Source organism: Primulina eburnea, chromosome 1, assembly GCF_022965805.1.
Source record: "Primulina eburnea isolate SZY01 chromosome 1, ASM2296580v1, whole genome shotgun sequence".
NCBI lineage: Eukaryota > Viridiplantae > Streptophyta > Magnoliopsida > Lamiales > Gesneriaceae > Primulina > Primulina eburnea.
The window spans coordinates 17,102,172-17,126,085 of record NC_133101.1 but is presented as its reverse complement, the minus strand read 5'-3'; the positions used below and the strand labels follow the sequence as shown (position 1 = coordinate 17,126,085).

The following is a 23,914-nucleotide window of genomic DNA, read 5'->3' as shown; positions in this document are numbered from 1 at the left end:
GGACGCTAATCAAGTGTTCTTAATCATGTTTGGGACTAATTAATCAATTATAAAACAGGGTCTAAATTTTTATTTTTTTTTAATTTAAATACAAAGCGGAAACGTAATGTAATTTATTCAAATTACATATTAAACATGAACATACAAATCTTGTGTTATCTACAAGAATTCAACTAGGTTCAACTACATATCAGTGCTGAATCCTATGTTGCTTCGAAGCCCAGATCTCCACGCTATCTAATCTTCTCTCATCCTCTTCTTGACCCTGATCCAGCCCCACCTGTTGTCATGCACACATACAAAACAAGACAACAGCCGGATAACTCCGATGAGATATAAATATCCCAGTATAAACAATGTAAACATGCAGTCATATAAAAGCATATACGAAAGCATATAAGAATTATTCATAACATGTCTCAAATCAGAAACATAAATCCATATCAAACATTCAATAATCATAAATGGTATAAACAATGTAAATCAACATGTCGTATCAGACTCAACTCAACCGACACGTCGTCTCAGACTCGACTCCACTGACGCGTCCTCTCAGACACGACTCAACTCTAACCTAGGGATCCCGATGTCTGGATATAGGTAATTATATCAAATCTCAGTCGATAGGAATGAATCAATTCCTAAACGGCATCGATATAATTAATATCTCCAGTGTCTGGGCGAATCAGCCGCAGAATTGACGACTCAGTCAATAACTCGACGAATCAGCCGGTAGTTAGGCGAATCAGCCAATAATCAGACAACTCAGCCTGTATTTAAGCGAGTCAGCTTAAGTTTCGACGAATCAGTCAATCACCAGATGAGTCAGCCGGTGACTAGGCGAATCAGCCTATAATAAGATGAATCAGTCAATAACCCGACGAATCAACCGGTGACTAGGCGAATCAGCCTATGACTCAACGACTCAGTAATCAATACATACAGTCAGTATCTCAGCAACTCAATCAATGACTAGCGAATCAGCAGTCATTACATGCAGTAGCTATAAATCAATAGACTAAAATCATCAATCTCATCAATTACAAGAATCTATGTAATAAACTAAGTATGTGATTTAGGGAAACTCGAGTCCAACGTTCCTCGAGTTGTGCAATCCCAACACAACATTAATTTATACCTTTCTTTCTGATACCCTGGCTCTGTCGAAGTCTCGAACCCCAAGCCTGTCAATACTCAGTCTGACAATAACAATATCGAGGGTATGGTATCAATACACCACTCAATCAATACTGGATATAATCAGAATCCAATCAAATTCTGTTTCAACAACATAACATCATAATCTCAATATATCCAGCCCTATCATATCAGTCAGATATCAATTCTAATATCTCATAATCGATAACCACTCAATCTGGATATCAATTCTTATTCAATCTCATTCTGAAATCATAACAAGTTCATATTCAGTCCGTTTCTTAATCTGACTTCGATTCTATGTTGTCTAACATGTCAAGAACAACATATATGACGCGTATTCAATTCTAACAACATCATAATTTCCAGACATGTCAAAACGTAGTAAAACTTACGTCCAGTTGTAGCCTACGTCGCTAGGAACTCGATCCCGAAGTCGGATTCGAAATCAGACGGACGGATTCCTCGCAAAAGGCGTAAGGATTTTCTCCTTTCTTCTTCAGCCCCTTTTCTTCATTTTTCTGAATGAATTTCGAATGGATTACAACCTATATATATTAGTGCATGCATGTCAAGAGGTGGCGCATTCTTTGCAAAACACGTTGCACCGTGGGTGCGGTAGGTGTAAGACCGCGGGTGCGCTCAAGCTTCGGCAATCTTATCTGTTCCGAAATTACATGACCGCGGGTGCGGTACATGTCAAGACCGCGGGTGCGGTCTTACACCGCGGGTGCGGTCTTGTTCGCACCGCGGGTGCGGTCCTGCTTCGCTAAAACTGACCAAGTTTCTGTCCATGCACCGCGGGTGCGGTACATGCGAGGCCGCAGGTGCGGTGTTGCTTCGGCAACACACTCTGAAATTCAAAATAAATGGCCACACATTATCTTAAATCGTGTCTCCGTTGGCCCTTTCGTAATCACGTTAACTTATAACTCAATAAGCCTTGATTAACAGTGATAATTTCTCGGGCATTACATTTCTCCCCCTCTTAGATCTGAGTTCGTCCTCGAACTCATAAGTAATCAATTCAGATATGTCAGAAGATATATATACAGAGTTTAAATCAGAAACTCATCTCAATAAATCTGTTCTGAGATCTCAATCCTATATCAAATATTATCTCTACAAATAGCTCTGATAAAGTCAATCTCGCAATACTGGCTATACAGCATCTGTATATACCCAACCACAACTCATAACAACTCAACATCATCAGTTGTTATCGAGTCAGTTTATCTCAATCCAAGATATATTCGATCTTTAATCTCAGTTACCAACAGTCATCGTCCGACGTTGGCAAATTCAGTCTGATTATCATGAGCTATTTTCATTTTCTTCTGAATTAGCTTCATCTTTTCAGTCATATCTCTGATCATTTCAGATCCAATCTCAAGAACCTCAGAGATATCATCTCCATAAAGAGGGAATTTGTACTTCTTAACGTATAACGTGTCTAATAGCGTCATTCCAATACTCATTTAATTTCTGTTGTGGTATAAACACTCACAACATGGCAATAAATCCTGCCAATTAGTGTTAAATCAAACACTACAACTCTAAGCCTATGTTCTGGAATCTGGATACTCCACTCTGACTGTCCGTCAGATAGTGAATACTAATCAGTATTCAAATATAATCTAGTATCCAACTCTTACTGTACATTCGGTCAAATGTGCAAAATCAACCAAAATCACGGTTTAATATAATCAATTCTCAATACTCCGTGTAATCTAATTACTTTTCTTGACAAAAATCTCAGTCATATATCATATTTGTACATCTTCATGTACGAGTTAGCACTCGCAGACTGCGTCAGTCTGTCATTCTTAACTCAATCAATACTCAATTCCAAGAGGAATGCAGTAATTTCATTACGATATCCCTGGAAATGTAATCTCATTTCCATTCAGGAATCGATAAATTATCTAACCAATTTCTTGGTTTGTTTTCTTTCTATCTTTATCTGTCTGTAATTCAGACATTCCAGTCCAAACTCTGCCATATCTAATCTCATCTGTTTCTATCAAAACATTTTCTGCTATCAGGATGCCTACTGAATCAAGTATTGCACCTTTCTAACAATCTATGTCATTTCGCATTCGAAATATCAGGCACAAACAAATCAGTTATTAACATACAATACAGTATTACTTACCTGACATTCTGATCGATACTCTGTTCTGACTATCGATATTGAGTTCTAAACATTCTAATCAACTTTTTGAACTGCTAACGTTTCAAAATCAGCCCTGGTTCGGACTGTGCAATATAATCTCCATTATTTATAATCTGTCTCAAACACGTATTCAGACTACATCAATATTCAACCAGATTCAAAACATCACTCATCAATATTGATCTGTTAAACTCATAAACCTCAATGTCTGACACCGATGTCAACCTCGGCTGACTAATCACGGTTTAACTCTGTTAAAATCAACACATATATCATCTTCAGATATAAAAATCTCTGAACCCAATCTGTCTCAATCAGGATTCACAATTTCCACAATTTCTAATATCAGTTCAAGGCTAAAATCAATCTCTCTGATTGGAATCATATCTGAAGTCTTATCTGGGGAAAACATCAATAACTTTCATATCATTGGTAAATCAGCCAATGATAGACTCAACTTCAGTAAATCAACTGAATACATAAGGAGTTACTCTGCTCCTTTCTGTAATAATTGAGTCATAGTACGAATATCAAAGGAATTCTCAGTCTAGAATTCTTATCATACAATATTCCTCCTTTGGTCATCTCAGGTCTGATTCTCACCCTTTTCTGGAACTAATCTATGGTAGCTCTATACTTGATCAGCATATCAATATCAGTAATGCAGTTCTAAAATCAGAGAACACCAGTACCATACCATCTACCACCCAATCTAACTCGATCGCATTCTTACCCTACTGTCGTATACAAGATCTAACAGAAATCGCTGATACAAGATCATTTCCCAAAGGAACAGAAACAAATACTACAGTAAATAGGGACTCAACAAATAATGCATACATCAATGCAAATCTTTCAGAAATAAAAGTATATGAAGCACCGGTATCCCTCAATACACATGCAGGAAAATCAAACAAATCAGTTACCTGCAACATCATCATCTGGTGCTTCCTGAGCCTGTTCCTCGGTCAAAGCAAATACTCTGGCCTGCTGTCTAGGAGGTTGGCCGACTGTCTGGCTTCCTCCTGGCCTCTGCTGTGACTGAGATGGTGCTGGCTGAAATGAAGGAACGGCAGCTGATCGTCTACTCCACTGCGCCGCTGGTCCAGATGGTTCAGCTCCCTGGGATCTTTGGGAACCCTTCTGTGGACATACTCTGGCAAAATGTCCCTGTTGCTTGCAGAAGTGGCAACTACCAAGTACTCCTTGGCATTGCTCAGTGGAATGTCTCCCTCCACAATTTCCGCAGTAAACGCCGGTATAACTCTGCTGAGAACCACTAGAGCTAGAAGAACTGACGCCAGACTTCTTAAACTGCCTTCCTCTAGCTTTCAGAAACTCTTTCGTTCCACCACTGCTACTGCCACTTTCAAATCTGGAAGGTAGTTGATGTGGTCTCGACACTGGAGGAACAAATTCAGCTCCTCTCTGCCTTATCAGGCCCGCTTCAGCGCCCTTTGCTCTATTCATGGCATCGTCTACTCCACTGCGCCGCTGGTCCAGATGGTTCAGCTCCCTGGGATCTTTGGGAACCCTTCTGTGGACATACTCTGGCAAAATGTCCCTGTTGCTTGCAGAAGTGGCAACTACCAAGTACTCCTTGGCATTGCTCAGTGGAATGTCTCCCTCCACAATTTCCGTAGTAAACGCCGGTATAACTCTGCTGAGAACCACTAGAGCTAGAAGAACTGCCGCCAGACTTCTTAAACTGCCTTCCTCTAGCTTTCAGAAACTCTTTCGTTCCACCACTGCTACTGCCACTTTCAAATCTGGAAGGTAGTTGCTGTGGTCTCGACACTGGAGGAACAAATTCAGCTCCTCTCTGCCTTATCAGGCCCGCTTCAGCGCCCTTTGCTCTATTCATGGCATCGTCTACTCCACTGCGCCGCTGGTCCAGATGGTTCAGCTCCCTGGGATCTTTGGGAACCCTTCTGTGGACATACTCTGGCAAAATGTCCCTGTTGCTTGCAGAAGTGGCAACTACCAAGTACTCCTTGGCATTGGTCAGTGGAATGTCTCCCTCCACAATTTCCGCAGTAAACGCCGGTATAACTCTGCTGAGAACCACTAGAGCTAGAAGAACTGCCGCCAGACTTCTTAAACTGCCTTCCTCTAGCTTTCAGAAACTCTTTCGTTCCACCACTGCTACTGCCACTTTCAAATCTGGAAGGTAGTTGCTGTGGTCTCGACACTGGAGGAACAAATTCAGCTCCTCTCTGCCTTATCAGGCCCGCTTCAGCGCCCTTTGCTCTATTCATGGCATCAGCAAAGTTATTCGGTCGTCCGGTGTTCACCAATGTAAAAATATCGGGATTCAAGCCATTGATGAACTTATCGGCAACGGCTTCGTCATTTTCAGATACATGAGGAGCAAACTTCAACAAGGTAGAGAACTTGGTCACATATTCTTCAATGTTCAGCTGACCCTGTCTCAAATTAGCAAACTCTGCCCCCTTGTCTTTTCTGTACGATATTGGGAAGAATCTCTGATAAAACTCAGTTTTAAACACATCCCAAGTAATAATCGTACCTCGTTGCTCCAAGGCCCTCTTCATTGTAATCCACCAGCTTTGTGCAACATCCAGCAACTGGTGTCCAATCAATTTAATCCGGCGCTCATCACTGTACTCCAGTGAATCAAACAGCAACTCAATGCTACCTAACCAACTCTCACACTCGACTGATGTCTCAGTACCCGTCAGAGAGGGTGGTTTGAATGACTGAAACCTCTTCAGCAAGGTTTCCATTGGAGTCGGTGTTACATCCATTGGAGGATTCGATGTACTACCCTGTTCTGGGATTCATCTAGGAGGCATATCTGAAACTCAAAAGGATTTGTAATCCAATCCAACACATCTGTTTCAATTCAGTCTCTCCTCCGATCATCTTACTGCTGATCGAGAATCAATTCAGATTCATTCCCAATAATACATATTACAAAATCAAATCAGATAAATCAAGTAACATGTATTATATAAAGCAGTACGACATGCTAGCATTCAAAAGCAAGGAAAGAAAATTCAATCTACCCCGCTCACTAGCCTCTTCTATCTCAATCTAAAGAATCTACAGCTCTAGTACCTACAGCTCTGATACCACCTGTTGTGGGGATCCGGACGCTAATCAAGTTCTTAATCATGTTTGGGACTAATTAATCAATTATAAAACAGGGTCTAAATTTTTATTTTTTTTTTATTTAAATACAAAGCGGAAACGTAATGTAATTTATTCAAATTACATATTAAACATGAACATACAAATCTTGTGTTATCTACAAGAATTCAACTAGGTTCAACTACATATCAGTGATGAATCCTATGTTGCTTCGAAGCCCGGATCTCCACGCTATCTAATCTTCTCTCATCCTCTTCTTGACCTTGATCCAGCCCCACCTGTTGTCATGTACACATACAAAACAAGACAACAGCCGGATAACTCCGGTGAGATATAAATATCCCAGTATAAACAATGTAAACATGCAGTCATATAAAAGCATATACGAAAGCATATAAGAATTATTCATAACATGTCTCAAATCAGAAACATAAATCCATATCAAACATTCAATAATCATGAATGGTATAAACAATGTAAATCAACATGTCGTATCAGACTCAACTCAACCGACACGTCGTCTCAGACTCGACTCCACTGACGCGTCGTCTCAGACATGACTCAACTCTAACCTAGGGATCCCGATGTCTGGATATAGGTAATTATATCAAATCTCAGTCGATAGGAATGAATCAATTCCTAAACGGCATCGATATAATTAATATCTCCAGTGTCTGGGCGAATCAGCCGCAGAATTGACGACTCAGTCAATAACTCGACGAATCAGCCGGTAGTAAGGCGAATCAGCCAATAATCAGACAACTCAGCCTGTATTTAAGCGAATCAGTCAATCACGAGACAAGTCAGCCGGTGACTAGGCGAATCAGCCTATAATAAGACGAATCAGTCAATAACCCGACGAATCAGCCGGTGACTAGGTGAATCAGCCGGTGACTCAACGACTCAGTAATCAATACATACAGTCAGTATCTCAGCAACTCAATCAATGACTAGCGAATCAGCAGTCATTACATGCAGTAGCTATAAATCAATATACTAAAATCATCAATCTCATCAATTACAAGAATCTATGTAATAAACTAAGTATGTGATTTAGGGAAACTCGAGTCCAACCTTCCTCGAGTTGTGCAATCCCAACACAACATTAATTTATACCTTTCTTTCTGATACCCTGGCTCTGTCGAAGTCTCGAACCCCAAGCCTGTCAATACTCAGTCTGACAATAACAATATCGAGGGTATGGTATCAATACACCACTCAATCAATACTGGATATAATCAGAATCCAATCAAATTCTGTTTCAACAACATAACATCATAATCTCAATATATCCAGCCCTATCATATCAGTCAGATATCAATTCTAATATCTCATAATCGATAACCACTCAATCTGGATATCAATTTTTATTCAATCTCATTCTTAAATCATAACAAGTTCATATTCAGTCTGTTTCTTAATCTGACTTCGATTCTATGCTGTCTAACATGTCAAGAACAATATATATGACGCGTATTCAATTCTAACAACATCATAATTTCCAGACATGTCAAAACGTAGTAAAACTTACGTCCAGTTGTAGCCTACATCGCTAGGAACTCGATACCGAAGTCGGATTCGAAATCAGACGGACGGATTCCTCGCAAAAGGCGTAAAGATTTTCTCCTTTCTTCTTCAGCCCCTTTTCTTCATTTTTCTGAATGAATTTCGAATGGATTACAACCTATATATATTAGTGCATGCATGTCAAGAGGTGGCGCATTCTTTGCAAAACACGTTGCACCGCGGGTGCGGTAGGTGTAAGACCGCAGGTGCGCTCAAGCTTCGGCAATCTTATCTGTTCCGAAATTACATGACCGCGGGTGCGGTACATGTCAAGACCGCGGGTGCGGTCTTACACCGCGGGTGCGGTCTTGTTCGCACCGCGGGTGCGGTCCTGCTTCGCTAAAACTGACCAAGTTTCTGTCCATGCACCACGGGTGCGGTACATGCGAGGCCGCAGGTGCGGTGTTGCTTCGGCAACACACTCTGAAATTCAAAATAAATGGCCACACATTATCTTAAATCGTGTCTCCGTTGGCCCTTTCGTAATCACGTTAACTTATAACTCAATAAGCCTTGATTAACAGTGATAATTTCTCGGGCATTACATTGCTGCCGGCAGAGGCGTGTTAAAATTAATTAAGGAATAATTCTTTGGTTAATTAATTTTCGTACCAGTTTCGTTGTGATGTGTCTAAAAGTTCTCTCAAATATCAGGGACGGAGCCAAAACATTGAAATAAGGGGGAAAAATAATTTTTAAAATATTTTAATATCAAAACATATATAAATTAAAATATAGCACTTGATATATACGTATAAAACAATAACTACTGTATATTTGAAAATATAATTTAAAAAATTATCATTAAAATAACCTTAATTTATTACCATAATAAAATAAAAACATTAATAATTGTGGCTTTAAGATATATTACATGAAAATAGGAGAACCACAAAATTGAAAAACAACAAGCATCGTATTACAATATAAACTAAAAACCGTTTTACTACTCATACTAATTATAAAATTATTATTACAACGTAAATTCTTAAAACAATAAAATTATGGTGATGAGTTTACAATGGGAAAACTAATAAACTTAAAAACGATCATAAATGAAATAACTTGGTAGTTGTTTCGTCCATCACCAGCCCCAAAACTGGTCTTGTTCTTATTCATCTATCTGATATTCGGACTTATCTGGGACAGGAGAGTAAGGGATGAGTGGCGTGGTCGTAACTCAATAAGTGGGGGTTGTTCGAGCACTGAAATTTATAGGCAATGATATGAAAATTTTACTATAATTCGGTTGATATTTCATTCAAAATTTTAAGATAATTCTTCCATAATTCGTGATGCTTCTTCCATATATAATATCATATCATACTTTGAAAAACGTATTCACGAAGTGTCTTTAATTTCAAAATTTGATGTTGGACTGGATGATTGAATCTAGACTGTTTTCTTGTATATATTCATAATATATCTAGACTGCATTGAAATTTGATAGCATCTTTATTAAGAAAAACTGCATTGTATATATTTTCTTCAAATCTTATCGTTATCTCAACCTTGATTTTTGAAATTAAAACATGTCTTGCACTGGATTTCGAATTTCATGTATTTATTGACTTGAAAATTTTAAATATCATGTATTATTTAATATTTTAAAATTTCGTATTATTTAACAAAGATTTCGAAAATATAATCTTATACATGTATGTGATTAAAAAATAATTACATATCCTAGCAAGATGGTGGCTACCAAACCACATAGATCGGTTTAAACTAAAAAATTGTTGGATAAATTAATCCCATTACCACTCATTTTGCTCCCTAAAGTCGTCGAATGACAACATTATGTCTAATTGTAAATACACGTAATTTAACCACTTTATACTATATATATGATTATTTATGTGTGTGATATCAACTCGAGAGGGAAAATTTAAACAAATTACCTGCTTTGAATTCACATGCAATATTTCAGCATCAATTTCTTGTTTTTCGAAATCAGTTTTACATATGTTTCGTTGTATTCAGACAATATTTTTGAATTTTTCGACAAGAGCTCGTGCTCTGAATTTTTCAGTTTTACGTATGTTTCGTTGTATTCAGGAGATATTTTTGAATTTTTCGACGAGAGCTCGTGCTTTGAATTTTTTTTATGTATGAATCTCGTCGTTTTTTTTGCTTCTAAATTTAATTATTTGTCATCGTGTCATTGATTTTTAATTCATGTATATTAAGTCATATTTGTTGGGTGACTTTGTACGTGTTAGGTAGATATATTATAGTTGAATAGGACCAAAAAATTTAGTGTGTTTTAGCTGTACAAAGTGAATAATTTGATTACTAAATGATCCATTATATTTATGTTACGTTGCACCATTTTAATTATTTAGATTATAAAAAGTTAATTAATCATGGATGATTTTAGAAAAATTTGATCAATTTCAAAGATATTCTTATTGTAGTTGACACACGAAAGTTAGATGAAGACTGAAGAGGTTGGTTTAATATACATTTTAATTTTAAAAAAAAAAAATTAACTTTTAATCATATATGAAATTTTTTCATCATTTATTATTATTATTATTATTATTGTTGTTGTTGTTGTTGTTGTTGTTGTTGTTTGAGATCATTAAAATTATAGTATGGAAATGAGACCAGAGGAAACCCTAGCAGTTCCGGTAAGATAGCACCTAAAAGTTGACTGAGTGAAAATAGAATGAGACCAAATTAAGAAATATAGTATATTATATATCTAGATTTGAAAGGAAGACTTTGACGGAAAACATTCGCTTATTTTGACCTATAAAAGACACTAAGTAAAACAATGAGCGATTGAATGAGAGTACAAGAATCCAACTACTATATATAGCAAGTTGACAAGTCAATCGAAACAATTATTAATTTTTGCAAAAAAAATGTATTAGTTAATCTTTTCGGTATGGTTTTTTGAAAATCTGTCTACCAAATTTGAGGTGGGTAATAAGTCATATACTACAAGAAACACCCTATGTAAACTTAATAAATTCATCGCACTTGTTGGAGGGCACCTATATATGGGTGTTCGCACGAGCATAAACATTAAATTCTTGCTAGATTTTCACACGAACATCTCGCGACGCCAATGACTATCTTAAAATAGATGTCCAACATATCAAATTATATATATATATATATATATATATATATATATATATATAAATATATATATATATATATCACTGAATCTTTATATTTGGTCGTCCTTCGCAATTTCCCACCAGTCTGTCAACACGTCTCCAAAATTCAACACATCTCCAAAATTTTAATGGTATTTGATGATACCAAAATTTTACCTCGGGTCCGATCTAGAGAGCAGATCTTCAAATTTTCGCAGCTGAGTGGATCGGTTGGTAATTTGAACTCTACACATAGAGAAATGGGTTAGAGACGCGGAAGAATTTTCAGGTGTGACCTCTCCAATTCTTAAGTCAGTCCGGAGAGCAAACTTAAAAGAGGGATATATAAATTCTAGTGAGCAAAAAAATGTGAGTGTATTAAAATCGTGACCAATACCCGATATTTATAAAGGGAGGAGATTATTTACCTTGTTGGAGTATGACTCTTGATGAGGTAGAATCCTACATGAGATAGAAGACCACAGACAGTAGGCTCCTTGACCGTGGAGGTTGGGACTCTTGATGGCGGCTAGAACTCCTACCTTATCTTGATTAGATTTGATCGAATCTCGTATTTATCGATACTTCTTATCTATTAATGAGAATATCTTCACATTCCCTAATTACGTCAGGGATCGGATTTCTCAATGCTCGGTGGGCACGGACTTCTCGATCCCTTGGTGGGCTCAGAATTCTAACTCTATGACCCATTGGTGGGCTCGGACTTCTAGCTGTATGGTTAGGCTTGGTATCCGGACCCTTAGATCAACGATGAGGTTTGGCCTTAAAGGGTGTTGGGTACAATAATTGTCCATGTTTGGTAGAGCGATCGAACCATGGTGCTTGAGCTGCTGTGCGGTTTAAAAGATTTGAGTTGCACCATTACCACCAGCTATAGCTTTTGGTAAAGCGGCAAGCGCTCGGTCCTACAATTGGTATTAGATCCAAGGTCACGGGTTCGATTCCCATTGATTGCAAGGAGTGCAATTATTGAGAGGGAGATTGTTGGGTGCAATAATTGTCCCTGTTTGGTAGAGCGATCGAACCGTGGTGCTTGAGCTGCTGTACGGTTTAAAAGATTTGAGTTGCACCAATACCATCAGCTATAGCTTTTGGTAAAACGGCAAGCACTCGGTCCTACAAAAGGGCTAGGACTAATTTTGAAATCAGCTTGGATCTGCCCAGATGTGTCAATTTTAGAGGGCATCAATAGTATCTCCCTCCCTTCGGTCTAAAAGAAGTTTGAAGTTTAGACTAAAAAATCTGGTCGAATACCGAGTCCTCTGAAACTATTCCTCTGTGTTTGTCGTGTATTGATTATGTCCTATATGATATCCTGAACGGTGTAGATCCTGATCCGAGTGAAAATAAATGGACGACCTAGATCTCCTGGTGGCTCGGTTCTCGAGGTGACCGAACGTCTCCCCAAGAAAATATGGACCCTTGATTTCATGTCGATCGGACGGGTAACATGAAACTTCCCCAAGTATAAATTGGAGACCTTCGCCCTTCAATTCCACCCTATTTTTTACCGAGCCGTTCGAAATTTCGAGAGCTCTCCCGACCAGCATTTTACACACCCGACCACTTACCATCCGACCCCTTCCAGTAAGTGTACTCATTTTGATCAAGTCTAGGTGTAGGAATTTATTCTCCTGATGAGTCCGTTATACAAGAACTGATAGACTATCTAGATGATCCCATGTCCCAACTAGAGGAGCCCAGATCTTCCACAGCTGAGTGAGGCCCCTCTATGTCCGAGCTTGGACCTTCCAAACCATTAGAGGAATGTAGAGAAGAGAGTGGGGAGGTGAGTCCCGAGTCGTGCCCCGTGAGACCTGAGCGGATAAATCTAAAAGACTGAGGCAATTGAAAGCCGTTGAAGTCCGATTGCAAGAAGATGGTCAATCCTGGTACAAGGTGTTGGCTTCCCACTTAGATCTGGACCTAGTGTCAGCTATTAGAGAGGGGTCCGACATGCCTCGTAAGCATAGAATACGTATCTGTGGCCGGACAGATCGAACCCATCAACCCCCGAGGGATATCATACCTTCTATCTACTTTTATCTCACTTTAATATTTGATTCATTCCACTTTTAAGATTTATATTAACACATACCAACAATAATAACACAATTTCTGAACAATTATTCATCATTCTCTGTTTTTATTTTTTCTTTCTTCAACCCACGTTAATTGCTAGATTTGTTGATTATTGATGACACCATAAAATAAACTATATATTGAAATTATGATTTAATTAAATTGAAAACTAAAGATTTGAATCTATAAAATCATCAGTCTGCTCTAAACATGAGAAGGAAATCGAATTAATGAAATGAGAAAATTATCTATGGTGTTTCTTATGTTTTATAAATCGACCTCCACATTAATTTTAAAATTAATCACAAACTAAAGATTTGAATCTATAAAATTAAATTTTTTACAATTATTTTTTATCATTGTAATAAATTGATGGCAATAAAACTAGGTGGAATATTATATTTTTTTAGCATTTTGAGAATAAATAATTTTTTTTATTTATATATAATACTATATATGAGGTAGAAGATTTTATTAAATTGATGGAAATAAAATTATTTACACATCAATTTGCACGGACATTCATGTTTTAGTTTTTCTCAAAATGAATGTACTAATAAACATTTGTTTTTTTTATTTAGGTTTTTGATTAATATAAAAAAAAACATATTTATTAAATGTTTTGTATAATATTTTATAGTTTAAAATGTATCAAATATTTAGGTTTTATAAGTTGTATAATAATTTGTATAAAAAAAATATATGTGTTGTATAATTATATTATTTTTGTTATTTTAGAAAAAAAAAATTGGATAGAAAAATGAGAATGAAATTATACTTAAACCTATAAAAAATTGATTTCAATGTCTACAATATTGATAAAAAGCTTGAGATAAAATTCTTCTCACAATTAAGGTAAAATTGAGCGACAAGTGAAAGTGGTACTAATGAAATTACAGTTTTACCAAGTTTGAGTATTTTGACCACATATGGGAAAAAATATGAAAATTTACCATAATTCAGGAAACTCAATTATGAACAACATTTGTTTTATGTGAAAGAATCAAATCCGTTGGAAAGATTGTCAAAGATGGAGGGTAAGATGCAATAAAGACTTAGGTCATTCATGAAGAAAAATCGCATCAAATATATGTAGAAAATAATATTTTATTTTATTATGTTTCCCCAAATTGGCCTATAAATATAAATATATTGTGATGAAGTAAATCATCCCTCAATTTATGAACAAAATTTTGAGTTCATAATTTTTTTCTCTTTAATAAAATTATCATGCTAAATATATATTGAAAGTTTTTTTTTATAAATAGCTAATTTTCCAAAGTCGTGATGAAAAGTAACATTCTTGGTATTATAATAAAGTAATAATATTAATTATTTAATCATTATTTATTATTTATATTATTTTTAGTTTATTTTATTTAAGCATTTTTATACCTTACTTATAAATGATAGTTTTTGATTTATTGATATTATATGTTATACAAAATTCTTGGTACCACTTAAATACTAGTTTGGTATTACCAAAAATTTAAAATGGTTATTTTGATTTACTATATATGAATATTATCATAATATTGAATTATTAGTATCATTTAAATATTAATTTGATATTACCAACTATTTAAAGTGGTTAACTTGATTTGGTGCTACAAATATATAGCTCAATAAATACTTGAAAACGTTTATAAGTCTTGGTGTATATAATATACAAATAACAGAATAATATATAACAATAATATAAATAATGATTATTTAATATATTGAATCTATTTTATTAAGTGAATTTTAATTATGTTAATTTATTTTAACTTTATTTAAATACCAAAAGTGAATATTTGATATCGACTATTTAATTTAAAAATATAAAAATCATCATCGAAGGTTAAAATAATTTAAAAAAACAAAAACAAGAAGACATTATAGTGGACTTGTAATTACCTTTTCTCTATGGATACGACATACAAACTCATTGAATTATACTACTTGTGGACAACCTGCTCTGTGACAATTTTTTAGGGAAATGTCTCGGAGAAATATTTTTTAGAAATATTTAAATTTGGTAGAGCTAGATGTCAAATAATATAGAAACATCAATGGTTGTATACATTTTTAAAATATTTTAAATTAATATTTTTTTGGTCAAAATGTAAGGTCATACAAATTTTCTTCGAAAATGGTAAAAAGTTGAATTAACGTGTGGATAAAGTTGGAAGATGTAAAAAGGAGTGGAAACTCGTTTCGAAGTCAATGATAACTAAAGTAAATGCAATTATAAATTTCTTTTTTATTTTTCGAATTCCGTAAAATGAAAACAAACATCGTCCTTATTTTTCTTAACTATGATTATATTTTCCTCAATGTCAATAAATCGAAATAATAATTTTTTTTTTAAAAAAATATTTCAAACTTCTATTAATAAATTAAATTACACGTGTGTGCACTTTACGCTTACTTTAAATTGGGATGTTTGTTGGAATTTGTCGAATTTGACTGGCCAAACATTTGCGGCCTAACCAATATGGGAAATTAGGCGCTTACTTCCCACCACTGTCAAATATTTAAATTAACGAAACTCAAAAAATCCGTGGGAATACTTCATAAAATTTTCCAACTCTCGCGTCCATGTGTCTTTGAATTTGTCGATTTATCAAATATTATAGTCGAGATGATTATATGACTCAAATCTTAAAATCGTACAGCAATATAAATTTTATGTATCGATCATTCCATTAACGTGAGCAAATATTGCATCCAACACATTTAATTAATTGAAAAATGTGCAACCCAAGAAATATTCCTATCAAAGTATAATTTCTAAAGAAATTAACACCATGAAAACTTTAGTGCCCCCTCGTCAACTTCATAATGCATCAACTAGTTTCGTGTGCCACGTTACTTGAATGAAGATTAATTAAATTTTAAGTAGGTATACTGTGAGACGGTCTAACAGATCTATATCCGTGAGACGGGTCGTCCCGATTTTTATATATATAGTAAAAAATAATATTTTTTGACATAAAACATAATGTTTTTCATGATTTAAGTCGGTTTAAATATCTCTCTCACAAAAATAACATTTGAGATTGGATCCAAGAGTTTTTGTGTTAAATTTTTATGTAAAACGAAAATGGACATTTATAATTTATTTTGCATTAAACGAAACTTGTGTTTTGTGCTTATGTAATTCCACCATACATTTATTGGTTTAACATTTATTTGGGTGCATCCAAGGGCTAGAATTTTTTCTGGCCCATTTTTTTTTAAATTTTTCTCCCCATGAAATGAAATCCTGGCTCTTGATATGGTGTGGGGCAGTGCCCCCACACCCAGCATCGAATCAACCGGGACGACAATGAGTCAGGTTTAATGAGACCCGAGACCCGACCCGATCCGACCCATGACCCATAAGTGAGGAGATGTGTGGTGGGCGACGAAACACGTTTTCCTTAGTTTGAAATCCTAGTCGTTAAAGCCAAATGTCCCTCTATATAAATGCGCTGTATGGGCTTCAACCCAACACACACATTTGGCAACATTCCCTGAATACGTATTAGGGAATAGAAAAAAATCATAAGATTTCGTGCAATTTTCGGATCATCATCACAATCCTTGACGAAAATGGTGATGATCGATCAGTATATTCTCGGAGGCTTCGTCGCTTCCTTGTTGGGACTTGTCTTGTTTTACAATTTGCGTAGAGAAATAAAGAAAACGAGAGGTTCTAAGATTGCACGTAAATGTGGAAGCATTAGGAGATCCGCCGCCGGTGTCGGTTCCCGACCGGTGGTTGGTGGAGATACCGACATTATCATCGTGGGTGCCGGCGTCGCCGGGGCGGCTCTGGCGTGTACTCTCGCTAAGGTATGAAGGATTTCTTCCTGCGAGTTTTTTTTTTGGCAATGATTCGGATTAAACTCCCATGATGCTGGAGTCATTGTAGTTCGAGAGAGAAATATATACATACATGAAATGTTGTGAAAATCCCAAGTTTCATTGAGTTTTTTTATGGATTCGGATGAAAAATTGCTTCAAGGGAAAACTCCCATGTTATGGTGGTATTCTTTCTTGTGGTACGGAAAAAAACTGATTTTTTTTCGAAAATCTCGAAAAATGATCAAAAGAATCAAAATATCAATAAAATCAAACCGTCCCGTAAATTTATCCAAGAGAGAAAATGAATTGATGAACTACTCAAAGCCAATGTAGGGTCGGAAAGAAAATATACATGAATTTTTGTAGTATTTTGAAACTTGATGGAGTTTACAAATCTCTTATGTGGTGAAGAATCTCAGTAACAATAGTGAAAATACCAAGTTTTTCATATAGTTTTTTTCAAGGGATTCAGATGAAAAGTTACTTTAAATTGAATAACATTATGGCTTCAACACTAGGCAAATTTCATGTCGTTTTTGCTTTTTTTTGCTTTTGATGTGAGAAATTGCATGGAATACTGTCTTGAGAATAAGTGATCATAAAGTGAATCATTTGATGCACAGCTGCCATGTTTAACCAAATTCAAACTTGTAATAATGCTTTGAAAATTCGCTAATTAATTTCTTCACAAGTAGTTTTGTGGACTTAACATCTTGCGACTGTCCTCCCCAGCCCCAAGCATTGAATTTTTATTCTCTTCCTTTACCTTTTATTGGATTTATTCAGAGGGTTCGGTGAACAATAAGTGCCAACCAGATCGATGTTGCTAACGTGGCGTCCTCGACGAAAATTTTACTAACTTCTTCCAAAGAAATTTATACTTGATTTTTCCCATCTTTAAATATAAGAAGAACGAATGTTACTGATTCTAATTTCCTTGTTGAAAACGATTTTAATGGTCAGTCTGATGTTTAAACACTATTATATCCCTCTGTAAAAATGAACCAAATCAAGTTTGAGTGGTCACGTCCCTGTCTAAAATAAAGAAAGTTGGGTTAATTGGTATCCTGCAGCTTTCTTATTTATAGCATATGAAGCATTGATGATTGATGAAAAGCTAAAAGATTTGTATGATTCAATTTTGTGTGTCGAAATTGCAGGAGGGACGTCGAGTTCATGTGATTGAAAGAGACTTAACTGAGCCAGATCGTATAGTTGGCGAACTGTTACAGCCTGGAGGGTATTTGAAGCTGATTGAGTTAGGCCTAGAAGGTGCGGCTGATATTTAATTTCTTAGCTGCAGCTGTTAGATTGCCTAAAGTTACATATGTCTTGCATTGATTTAGTTTTGATATGAACTGATTGCATGTAACTGCAGATTGCGTGAGCGAAATCGATGCCCAACGAGTTTTCGGATATGCCCTTTTTAAGGACGGTAAAGGCACCAAGTTATCTTATCCCCTGGAGAAATTTCAATCGGATGTCTCGGGTAGAAGCTTTCACAATGGCCGATTTATACAGAGGATGAGAGAAAAGGCCATGACTCTTTCGAAGTATAGCTTTCTGAACTTGAAAACAGTTCTTCCTCTTACATATTTTTCTGATTTTTATAATTAATATTGTAATCTTTTCTTCGATCAGCGTAAGACTCGAACAAGGGACAGTGACATCCTTGGTTGAAGAAAAGGGGACTGTTAAAGGTGTACAGTACAAAAATAAGAATGGTGAAGAGATAACTGCGTATGCTCCTCTGACCATAGTTTGTGATGGTTGTTTTTCGAATTTGAGACGTTCCCTTTGTACTTCTAAGGTGAATATGAAGCTTATTTCTTGAACACTTCAGAATTTTCGCTGTATTTTTTCATTCTCACTTAACATATGTTTCTTTCAAACGAATGTAGGTTGAAATTCCCTCTTGTTTTGTTGGTTTGGTCTTGGAAAATTGTGAACTCCCGTACCCAAATCACGGACATGTCGTTCTTGGAGATCCTTCGCCTATCCTATTTTACCAAATCAGCAGCACTGAGACTCGGTGTCTCGTTGATATCCCTGGACAAAAGGTTCCTTCCATTGCCAATGGTGAAATGACCAAATATTTGAGGACTGTGGTGGCTCCTCAGGTACCAGAAATCTCTTACATAAAATGAACTCTCCTTCCATCTGCTTTCCTTTTATAGCATTAACTGCTGGCTTGAAACTGACTCGAAGACATGTTTGATCAGATTCCTCCTCAGCTGTATGATGCATTTATCGCTGCAATCGAGAAAGGAAACATAAGAACCATGCCAAACAGAAGCATGCCAGCAGATCCTCTTCCCACACCTGGTGCTATTCTACTGGGAGACGCATTCAACATGCGCCACCCTTTAACAGGGGGAGGAATGACTGTTGCTCTATCGGACATTGTCATTCTTCGTGATCTTCTTAGACCGATAAGGAATTTAAATGATGCATCTACCCTGAGCAAGTATCTTGAATCCTTCTACACCCTAAGAAAGGTAATATAAAGCATCAAACTGAATCATCACCTTCAAAAACTAAAAACTTTCAATAAAGATCAGTACCATTATTCATTGAGATCGCTGATTCAAGAATATTGACATTTCTCCAGCCAGTGGCTTCGACCATTAACACATTAGCCGGAGCCCTGTACAAGGTGTTCTGTGCATCCTCTGATCAAGCAAGGGAAGAAATGCGCGAAGCCTGTTTCGACTACTTAAGCCTTGGAGGGATCTTCTCCACTGGCCCCATTTCTTTGCTCTCCGGTCTGAATCCACGCCCTTTAAGCCTCATCCTCCATTTCTTCGCCGTGGCCGTCTATGGATTCGGACGGTTATTGCTTCCCTACCCTTCTCCCAGAAGGATTTGGTTGGGAGCTAGATTGCTAACTGTGAGTTCATTTCTCATTTCAAAATCTGCAACTTTGTTACATTAATATTCCAATATGTGCTAATATCTTGTTTTCTATGTTACAGGGTGCATCTGGTATCATTTTCCCAATCATAAAGGCTGAGGGAGTGAGACAAATGTTCTTCCCTGCTACTGTTCCAGCATACTACAGAGCTTCACCGATTAATTAAATCATTAACCAAAGTTCTTTATTCATCATTTTTTATATTGTATGGTTATTTTTATTTACTTATATATATAATTTTTGGTCATGAAACAAGAGGAAACTGTAAAGCATCTTCTATAAGTATTTTAGCACAAAAGTTTTTGGGATTGGAAATGAGATGTCATTTGAATCTGTATCATATGACTTTTTATCAGAACAAAATGATTAGTTCAATTTGTATTATTTATATTCAATTTATCTTATTTATTTTGTAAGTAAAATTAATAATTACTTTCTTTAGGTATCTTTTATGTTCAGGACATTGATTTATGCTTTGGTCCAAAATTGTGTGGCTTTTTTGTGTACCTCAACGTACATAATGTAATGGATATAAAACATTTTAGCTATTATATTAATCTAATTAAAATCTGGGAAAATTTAATATTTTAGCTTATCATATTTTCCTAATAAAAATATTGGGAAATATATTTAGAAAAATTGTTGAATTAGGCACCGCTTAGTACAGATGATTAAATATTGATATATTGTTCATCTTTGTTTTATCCAATCTTTGGCTCGAAAAATAATTAGTATAACGTACTATTATGATATTCAAATATATAAACTTATCATTCATATATTAGAATTTATGAATAATTCATCATCTCGTTCGTAAGTCAAACAATTGATCATCCAAGTTGAGTAAATTTGATAATGTCTTGGTGCATTATCTTAAACTTGTGCACTTTGATTTTTTTTTTGTCGAAGTACTAATACGACAATTATTGTGGTTAGAAGTAGAAGACTAGAATTGTCTTTTTTTGGAAAAAAAAAATTGTATTATAATTTTGATTTTGTTTTTTAAAATAAAAATGTGAAAATTGTATTTTTTATTTTGTAATTTTGTCGTTTTATGACATCATTTTTTTTCCAATTTAGTCCTGTAATTTTTTATCTTTGATAATTTAAGTTTTTTTATTGGGAATATTGATATCACATTATATATATCAACGTCACATCAATATTATATTGATTTTTTGTCAGGGTCAAGTTGTAAAAAATTAAAATTGACAAAAAAAAATATATATATTATGCTTAAAATGAAATTTGAAAATACAAGAACTAAAATTGCAAAGCGAGAAATATATTCCCTAAAAAGCAATTTTTCCATGAAATATTAAAAATTAAAAAATCTTCAAACACGTGGCCTTCGACAACCCTAATCTAATTGTCCCTCGTCTTCGTCGGAATCCCAACTCAGTTTCTCACTCTCTTGCGGTCTTGCCCATAAAATCACCCGCCAAAATCTTAGGTCTGTTCATTGCTGCAATTCAACCCATGCTGATTTCGAGTTTAACATTTTTTTAATATTAATTATGGCTTCGATGTTGATTATTGTCGCTTCGGCACTGAGAATACCCAATTTTTGGTTGATCTTTGTGAACCGATATTTGATTTTGATTCTGTTAACTTGCGTATCTGCGTGAATTTTTCGTTACCTCAATTGGGTTTTGTATTTTCTTGATAAAGTTTGAATATTTCGAGCTTATTAGTAATGGTCAATCTCAGATCCTCGAGAGCCCTGAATGTTAGTATTGCGTATTGGCCGGTCGATTGTGTTGTACATAATGTTCTGGTCTTGTCACTCTATTATCTGAAAGTTTAATTTTCCTTCAGAGTTTCCATGATTGATCAATGTTGGTGAGGATGGTACCTTAAGAATTTGGACCGAGTTAGCCAATTGGTTGATGCTTAATGTATCGGAGTAGGTACTTTTAGCTCTGGCTCTGGCTCCGGCTCCGGCTCTGGCTCATGGAGGATTGCGATTTTGTTGTTGGCCAGGAGTTTTCCGATGTGAAGGCCTTCCGCAATGCGATTAAAGAGGCTGCAATTGCTCAACACTTTGAACTTCGTATTATTAAGAGTGATCTGATTCGGTACATCGCAAAATGTGCTGCTGAAGGCTGTCCGTGGCGTATACGAGCAGTGAAGCTTCCTAATGCCCCGACATTCGCCATAAGAAGCCTCGGAGGAGCACATACCTGCGGGAGAAATGCTCATACTGGACATCATCAGGCCTCTGTAGATTGGATCGTGAACTTCATTGAGGAACGACTGCGGGATAACATAAACTATAAGCCAAAAGATATTTTGCACGATGTTTATAGACAATATGGGATAACTATACCGTACAAGCAGGCTTGGCGGGCCAAAGAGCGTGGACTTCAAGCCATATTTGGCTCCTCTGAAGAAAGTTACTGCCTTCTTCCTGCATACTGTGTGCAAATTGTGAAGAGCAATCCTGGAAGTGTTGCTGAGGTGTTTACTTCTGTTGCAGATAACCGTTTTCAGCGTGTTTTTGTTTCCTTTTATGCTTCTATTTGTGGATTCGTGAATGGTTGCCTGCCTGTTGTTGGACTTGGTGGAATTCAGCTCAAAAGCAAATATCTCGGCACGCTACTTTCTGCCACTTCATTTGATGCTGATGGTGGATTATTTCCACTTGCCTTTGGTGTTGTTGACATGGAAAATGATGAAAGTTGGATGTGGTTCTTGTCAGAATTACACAAGGCCCTTGAGATGAACACGGAAATGATACCACGTTTGACCTTCTTATCTGACGGACATAAAGGTGTTTCAGATGCTATAAAGAGAAAATTTCCAGCGGCTTCTAATGCAATTTGTATGAAGTACTTGACTGAAAGCATTGGTAAGGAGTTCAAGAATCCAAGGCTTATCCAACTCCTTTGGAAAGCTGCATATGCCACTACTACAACTGGGTTCAAAGAAAAAATGGTCGAACTTGAGGAAATTTCTTCAGAGGCAACAAAATGGCTACAACAATATCCACCTTCTCGCTGGGCATTATGTTATTTCGAGGGTGCACGATATGGTCATCTCTCATCAAATATCGATGAGTTCAATCAGTGGATAGTTGAAGCACGAGAACTGCCTATAATTCAGGTTATCGAGTGCATTCACAGTAAACTAATGGCTAACTTTGAGGACAAACGTGCTAAAAGTGAGTCGTGGTTTTCTATGCTTGTTCCATATGCCGAGCATCATATAATGGAGTCAATGAATCGTGCATCCATTTACCAAGTTCTTCGATCAGATGAAGTCGAGTTTGAGGTACTTTCAGCAGAGAGATCTGAAATAGTGAACATCGGGACACACTCTTGTTCTTGCCGTGATTGGCAATTATATGGAATACCATGCTCCCATGCCGTTGCAGCTCTCCTGTTCTCCAGAAAAGATGTCTACTCCTTCAGTGAAAAATATTTCACTGTTTCCAATTTTTGTAAAGCATATGCAGAAGAGATACATTCCATTCCAGGTAAAATCGAGTGGAAGAAGGAATATGAGAACGCCATGGGTGATGAAATAAGACCTGTACGACCACCTAAGGTGCGTCGACCACCAGGACGTCCCGAGAAGAAACGTATGTGTGTGGATGAATTTAGCCGTGAGAAGCATACGGTTCACTGTAGTCGTTGCAACCAAACGGGGCACTATAAGTCGACCTGCAAATCAGATGTATGTAACAGTTTAGAGCAAATGTAGATGTCTCATTGTATAACCTTAGCCGATGTTCTTGCAAACTTGTAAGGGTCTTGTAAAAAATGAGTCTTGATGTATTCTAATCTGCATTCTATGTTGAACCAATTTAAAATCATCACATTTTTTTAGGATCTCGCAAATTTGCCCCTACATGTATAGCCCACCATAATGCTACAAAATTTACCAATAAAATTCGATTGAACTCAATGATGCAAGACATTTCCAAATCAACAGAAT

At 36.2% G+C, this 23,914-nt stretch overlaps 2 protein-coding genes across 2 annotated transcripts; both read left to right on the top strand.

The window, feature by feature from the left end:
* Positions 1-16,718: 16,718 nt before the first annotated feature.
* On the top strand, positions 16,719-20,312 carry LOC140828731 (squalene monooxygenase SE1-like). Its single transcript, XM_073191633.1, has 8 exons — positions 16,719-17,049; positions 18,222-18,333; positions 18,440-18,614; positions 18,703-18,871; positions 18,963-19,181; positions 19,284-19,559; positions 19,673-19,951; positions 20,037-20,312. Exons 1-8 carry the CDS (start codon positions 16,807-16,809, stop codon positions 20,139-20,141), a joined length of 1,578 nt encoding a protein of 525 aa, XP_073047734.1. The 5' UTR covers positions 16,719-16,806; the 3' UTR covers positions 20,142-20,312.
* Positions 20,313-21,313: 1,001 nt separating this feature from the next.
* Positions 21,314-23,884, top strand: LOC140828715 (uncharacterized). The gene is made up of 2 exons (XM_073191631.1): positions 21,314-21,428; positions 21,794-23,884. Exon 2 carries the CDS (start codon positions 21,929-21,931, stop codon positions 23,678-23,680), a length of 1,752 nt encoding a protein of 583 aa, XP_073047732.1. The 5' UTR covers positions 21,314-21,428; positions 21,794-21,928; the 3' UTR covers positions 23,681-23,884.
* The last annotated feature ends 30 nt before the right edge of the window (positions 23,885-23,914 follow it).

Excerpts from the sequence above, each read along its gene's own strand:
- LOC140828715 (XM_073191631.1), top strand. The coding sequence starts at position 21,929 with ATGGAGGATTGCGATTTTGTTGTTGGCCAGGAGTTTTCCGATGTGAAG.
- LOC140828731 (XM_073191633.1), top strand. The coding sequence starts at position 16,807 with ATGGTGATGATCGATCAGTATATTCTCGGAGGCTTCGTCGCTTCCTTG. Across the intron at positions 18,334-18,439 it reads GATTGAGTTAGGCCTAGAAG|ATTGCGTGAGCGAAATCGAT; the intron begins GTGCGGCTGATA and ends ATGTAACTGCAG. Across the intron at positions 18,872-18,962 it reads GTTCCCTTTGTACTTCTAAG|GTTGAAATTCCCTCTTGTTT; the intron begins GTGAATATGAAG and ends AAACGAATGTAG.